At 35.7% G+C, this 6,876-nt stretch overlaps 1 protein-coding gene across 3 annotated transcripts in view; it reads right to left on the bottom strand.

The window, feature by feature from the left end:
- Positions 1–4,995: 4,995 nt before the first annotated feature.
- Positions 4,996–6,876, bottom strand: part of plekhg5b (pleckstrin homology domain containing, family G (with RhoGef domain) member 5b) — a 74,403-nt gene continuing 72,522 nt past the window's right edge. For all 3 annotated transcript variants that reach the window (XM_039652369.2, XM_039652368.2, XM_039652370.2), the window contains one exon: positions 4,996–6,326. In XM_039652369.2, the coding sequence (XP_039508303.2) occupies positions 6,317–6,326 (10 nt within the window). In that variant the 3' untranslated portion in view covers positions 4,996–6,316. The remainder of the gene's footprint in view (positions 6,327–6,876) is intronic.

Genomic DNA, 6,876 nt, shown 5'->3' with positions numbered 1-6,876 from the left:
ACACTTATGTGTGGATTGAGTGACCTGATAAAGATCTGTGTTGGTTATCAAACACAACTGGTGACTTATTATTTATTCAAAGGATCATATGCAAGAACCATCGCCTAGACAATCAGAGACCTGCATGTGCTCTTCCTTTAATTGCAGTGAGTGAGAATCCAAATTTGATTTAATGTTTCATGCTATCTTTTACTGCGGCTTCATGAATTTGACATGTGGTAATCCAAAGGTATGTCAGAACCACAGTAAACCAGATTAATTGCAGAAATGGTAGTAAACGCTACTCGTTTACATCATAACTCGCTGGCATTTCCAAATGGATTTCCATTTAATTAAGTAATATGCTTGTCATTTCATTTTCATGTGCATTAACCCCCCTCAAAAATACAATACTGGAATGACAATAAGCTCCTTAAGGCTGATACAATAACAGTAATCTCTGTAAAGTTGTTTTTATAAACTGTGCCGTATGGTCACTTTCATTTTTCGAAACACCTAAGTAATGATTATGAGCTCGCAGACATATGTTATGTCTAATGGGACGGAATCAGAACAGAAAAACAGCTTACATATTAAGCCAACCTGAAGTAATTCAGAAAAACAAAACAAAAAAACAGCAGAAACTCTGGCCTTGTTCCTTCTAGTATTGGACTTAAACTAATTATGAATTGTATGTGGTTCTTTTTAATATTTATACTTATTAATACAACTATTTATTATTTGAGGTAACACATAATTATGATAATTAAATATTATAATTTATTATAATTAATACAAATACTTTTTGCAATTAACATAATTAATAACAACGATAATTTAGAAAAAAAAACTACTTATTTGCTGTCCTTTTTATAAGTTAAATGTATTTATTTATGGATTATTTGTAGTAATAAATAACTATAAATGAAATGATAAAGAAAAAAATAATAATTTTAAAGTAATTTAGGGGGAAAAACAACAGAAAATGAACTAGCAAATGAATCATGCAAATATTATTATTAATTGTTTGTGATGCGTTTTATTGTTTATATTTATCAATTGAATTATTTATTATTTGTGTTAATGAATAATTATGATGATTAAATAATGCAATTAATTAATATAAATACTTATAGTAACTATAGAACTAACTATAATAAATTAATAATAATAATAATAATAGGAAGAAAGTAATTCAGAAAAAAAAAAAAAATACCAGAAAACCCTGGCCTGGTTTCTTCTAGCATATGAATGATGTAAACCTTATTATTAATCAATTATTGTGCTTTTTATTGTTCTTATTTATAATAAATCGAGCAATCGACCTGGGATCAGAATTAATACTGGCTGCATATAAATTCCTAATTGTTGGTGATTTTAATATACAATATACAATAAAAAGTTGAAATTTACATACATTTACAAAGACCAGACTTTGGGGTGGGCTCAATTTACTTGGTCAGCAACCTAACAACGCCCTAGCAACCACCCGAAACACTCAAACAGTGCACTAAAAAAACCCCTCAGGACACTGTTTCTCCACCTCACAGATGGAGAGATATCAAACCCCACACCAGATTTTCCATGTCCCCTCCTTGGATCTGTATACAATATTCCATGTTAACCTGATAAAAACCACTGTGCCTAATGATGCCAGATGTTGCTTGGCAGCTTTTGTTTCAATACAAAGGTCAACCGGCGCATAATGGTGCTGTGCGACATGGACGGGCTGATGGGAGGCAGCTGTTCACATGGTGAGACTCCATATGGCCTGCGCTTGTCGCGGGGCCTTTTCGCACAGCCGAAAACCTAGTAAACATGCCTCGGTTCTCATTTCCCTTCCTATCCCTCGTTCAAACACAGCCGAAATCCAATCACCTAGGCCTCTAAAGAGGATGACGTTGATTAAAGAGAACGGTGTTCACACGAACACACTTTCTCTCCATCATGAGCGGAGAAGCACAGCCAGCGAGGCTTACAGAGGGGATTGTTTAGACAGACAATGGTGTCTACCTGATTTTAATCCCAGAGTTGAGAGTGCTGGGATTGGCGGCGTTTAATAAAGGAAAGTGCTCTCGTAATCTGGATTTGCCAAAGTGCCCTCTTGTGTTAATCAGACAAATTTTACAGGATGCTTTATGACATCTGTCACAAGGAGAAGCAGGAATTCATGATCGCTTGTGCTGAACTTGGTGACAGATCTAAAATATGGTGTCAGTTGAAATGTCCATATTAAACGGACCCAAAAAAAAAATGTCAAATAAATTAACCTATTCATCAATTTGTTATTTATGAAGTTTTCAAGATGTTTTCCGCATCTGAACTACACATTTTAGAGGCACATAAAAAAAATTGCATATGCTGTCAAATCGATTAATCATGGTAAATCGCATATAAAATAAAAATGTTTATATATATATATATATATATAGATATATAGACACACACACACATATATATATATATATATATATATATATATATATATATATGCACACATATATACTGAATATATATACACACACATATATAAACACAAAATTTTATGTTAGATGCGATTAATCCCGATTAATATTGCATGTATGGAAGCACATACTCGCACACACACACAAACAGAGCGGCTAATCGACTCAGGTTGTGTAATTACTTTAGTGTTGCTGTGTAAAGCTGCATTTTTATAATTAAAGTGTATCAGCAATGAAGCATAATAAACTACTTCTAAAATGAAGGATTACATTGATAAACCCCAGAAGGCCAGATGTGGGAATGGGGTGAGGTTGGTGGGTGGTTGGATCCGGCAAATCTAGGATGGGATTAATGGAGAAAATCCCACGGGCCGGAACGTTGCCTTTTCCATGAGGATTAGGGTCTTGTGTGGAGTCAACATGCTGTAATCCACCGATTAGCTGATATAATCACCTGTAAATACACCTTGGCCCGCACACATCCCAGAATGCCAACCGCTGCCGAGCACATGAGTTTAGACCAACACACTTTCAGGCTCTGAAGACGATGCCACAAAGACACTGACTGGTAGAAACATTCATCTCATGAATACGTTTGAGAGTAAATGTAAATACACAGAAGAACATCTCATCTTGTTTATGTTTCTATAAAACATATTTAGAGTGGTAGACATGCTGTGTGTAACACATGATTCAATGAAAGTCGTCCTGCGTTTGATTAAATTTGATTTTTCCACCTTTTTTTTAAAGGGATAGTTCAGTCTGAAGTTAAATTCACCCTCACGTCGTTCCAAACACCACCACCAATGTGCAGCCTCCACCTGGACGATGTGACGGCCGCCATATTGCTCCAGAACTCCCACCACACTCCAGCTTAATGGTGGACAGGAGACAGGGTTGAAGGTTGAAGCCAATAATTATATGGATGAAAAGGGGGATATGATGATGGACAGAAGCCAATGGGCAAATTTGGCTGGGATGCCAGGGTTACACTCCAATTCTTCTTACGAAGGACATCCAACCCTACTTAGCTTCAGTGGGCTATCAGGGCCTCAGGGTGATAGCTGACGGCAAATTATTATTATTAGATAGTTTTACCGTTTACGGCACACTATTCTTCTAGTTATTAATTTACCGGCTTTTTTGGAAATCTTGCACTTCTATAGAAAATAGCTTTTGTAGTTATGGATTTAGATCAGATTCATTTTGTTTTCATTACACTTTCTAATGTTTGACTGTCCTGCTGCTGTAAAATGTCGTTTTCTACTACCCTCAATGTCGTTCCTTTAGAACTATTTAAGTAATGAAAATACTTATACTAAATATGTTGTGAAAACTAATACCCTAAAATCTAATGAAACTCTACAAGACGAGTCAGTTCCACGGCCATGTGTTCACTGCAGTAAACTCTGAACTCTGACTCCGTAGCTCTCTCTAGTGGTCATAGTGTGGACTTACATATTTTTCTGAATATTTTATTTTTCTGCTTATAGAAGAACATCGAGTCTAGATGAACTATTACAGGGAACCTTAAATGTAAAAAAAAAATAAATAATAATAATATAAAATAAATAGAGGGGGTTTAATATAATAAACAACTTGCCCTCCCCCTTGCAGCGTCATCTCTTCTCTGCTGTGTTTACTGGTGCGAGGGCGGGGCAACCTATCACTCAGACGACGATCCACCAATAGTAAATCACAACCATCCAAACAAACAATTCATGGACAAAATTAAGTCCCACCATAATTTTTCTTGTTCGAGAATCCATTTTACGACTAATGCAACTGCCATTTCATGCAACTTTAAAAAATGTGAAGTTCTTCTGCCACTTAAAGGAGTAGTTCACTTTTGAAAAAACTTTTGCTGAAAATTTACTCACCCCGATGTCATCCAAGATGTCCATGTCATTCTTTCTTCAGTCGAAAAGAAATTAAGGTTTTTGATGAAAACATTCCACCATTTTTCTCCATATAATGCACTTCAGTGGGAACCAAACGGTTCAAGGTCCAAAAGACACTTTCAGTGCAAACTGCAAACTGTTCAAAGGGCTTTTAACGATTCCAGACGATGAATAACCTCTTATCAAGCGAAACGATCGCTCATTTAATAAATAAATAACAAAGTTTAAGTTTTATAAGCTAAAAAATGCTCGCCTTGCTCTGTTTTGTGACGCACGTTTGTGACTCTCCTGTTCGAATCTTTTTCCCGAGTCATTTGGTTCATTCAAAGAACGAAACGAAGGAATTGACTCGGAAAAAGATCCGTTCATTTTGATGAACGAGTTCGAACAGGAGAGTCACAAACGTGCGTCACGTGAGCGAACTTTTGACGTCAACGAGGCAACCAACATGAATGAAAACTGTTTTAGCCCAATAATATCACATCTCATATGACTCAATATCTGTTAAAACACATTTGTCAAAAGCATTACTCATTTTTCTCTTTATTTTATTTCTAATACTTTTAGAACGTACTGCACTTCTAATGTTTTACATTGAAATATTAAGTAATAATGAGAAGTCACTCATAAGTCACATCATACTCCGCAAATACTGAAAGATGTCTTTTATTTCGAAAGACATTTAAGGAACACTCCCTCAACACGGGAAAAAAACAACATTATTTTGGTTCTTAGCAGATTTCAAAATTAACTCGACAATGAACAAATTAAGACGACAGTGAAGTGAAAGGATACTATTATAGACCACATTTTATATATAAAAACAAAGCAAGCTCAATAAATATGACAAACACGAAAAGCCTAATAAGTAAACATATAATACACAATATTTACTTTGGGCAGGTTTGTTTGTTTCTTTCAGAAAGGGAGTGGGTTTTAGTAAAGCACCGGGCAGTTTCAGTTTAACCTTTCGGCTAACAGCAGTGAGATCATAAACTTAGAAAACAAGAAATCCTCAATACATATGTTAACATTTGAAAACCAAACACCCTATTCAGTGTTAGATGATCAGTAATAAGTGCTCATCTAGGGTCAGGCGATCCTCTCTGAATCCTTAAACGGTATAAATCAAAAATACAGTTTTTTTGTTCAGTCCGTTTACCTTTAGTTAAACATCTGCTGAAGCATTTTAGATATTATTTATGCATTAACTTGACCCACACAACACAATATACAGTAAGGTGTTCAAGGTGCACATGTATAACTTAAATAAGCCGCGCCAACCTAAAGATTTAATCATATAAGCAAGTTGCATGACAGAAATATTCACTCCATCCGGTCAAATGAACATAACACTGATCCTAAAGTAATGTGTAACGTGCCTTAGTGGCTACTCAAGTTATCTAAAGTCAAACAGTGATTTGGTTTAGGTCAAGATCTAGAACTCATTCAGTCATACACACACACACGCGCCTTGGTGTTCACACACTTTCTCATACACACACAGTCACATCCAGTAGTGCAGTTAACGTGAATCGCCTGCGTCCTCTTTGTCAAAATATACTTAGAAAGGGTCCTTTTTACAGAAACATTCTTGGAAAGAAAACGGGGTGGTGAGGGAATCCGAGATGTGGCGTTTCATTCTCTTAGCATCCACACGACCCGTCGTAAGCTCAAACGTCCCACGGTCACACGTTTTCCTTTGATCGTTTGGTCTCGAGTTCTCGTTCTGAAAGCTGTACGTCCCTGCTGACCTCTTTTGAAGTTAGTTGTAGTTGTGTTTTACAAAGTGCAATGAGTTAATGAGTCTGCGCTCCTCCCCTCCCGCAGAGAAATGACAGGAAAGCTACACGATGAGGAGTCCATCCGACTGGAAGAGGGAGAGGAGAGGAGAGCTCATTGGGTAGAGTGCATTTGTGTCCCGAATTCAGTCTCGCAATGTCGTCCCGAAAACATCTGGGCCAGAAGATGCTACACTTCTCTAAGGGGAGAGAGAAGACGACAAGTGTCAAAAACATTTTCAAAAACACAAAATGATGCACTGTTAGACCAACACCAACATAAGCAAAGTATCATGTTGGTGAAAAGCTAGAGATCATTTTTCTTACATAAGAACGAGATTGGTGGGTACATCTTGTCAAATGCCAAAGTAACCACTAAATACTTTTAACTTACTAATAAATAAATAAATAAAGCATCCTGACACAAAAATGTCTATCTATCGCGACGCTTATATATATATATATATATATTTTTTACCTTTCTATTTTGTTCTTTCTTTTCATAGATAACATACCAATATAAAATGACAAGACAATAAAAATAACTGCCATCTAATGTTGTCAACTAATTTTATATTAGATTATATTTAGTGCTGTCAAATTGATTAATTGCGATTAATCACATCTAACATAAACATATGTAAACACGTGTGTGCATATATATATATATATATGCACACACCAAATTTATATTAGATTTGATTAATCGCAATTAATCGTTTTGACAGCATTAATATATTATAATGATTA

Source organism: Pimephales promelas, chromosome 20, assembly GCF_988280905.1.
Source record: "Pimephales promelas chromosome 20, fPimPro1.hap1.1, whole genome shotgun sequence".
NCBI classification, from domain to species: domain Eukaryota; kingdom Metazoa; phylum Chordata; class Actinopteri; order Cypriniformes; family Leuciscidae; genus Pimephales; species Pimephales promelas.
Note: the sequence above shows the minus strand (reverse complement) of the source record. Positions and strands in the feature narration are given on the sequence as shown.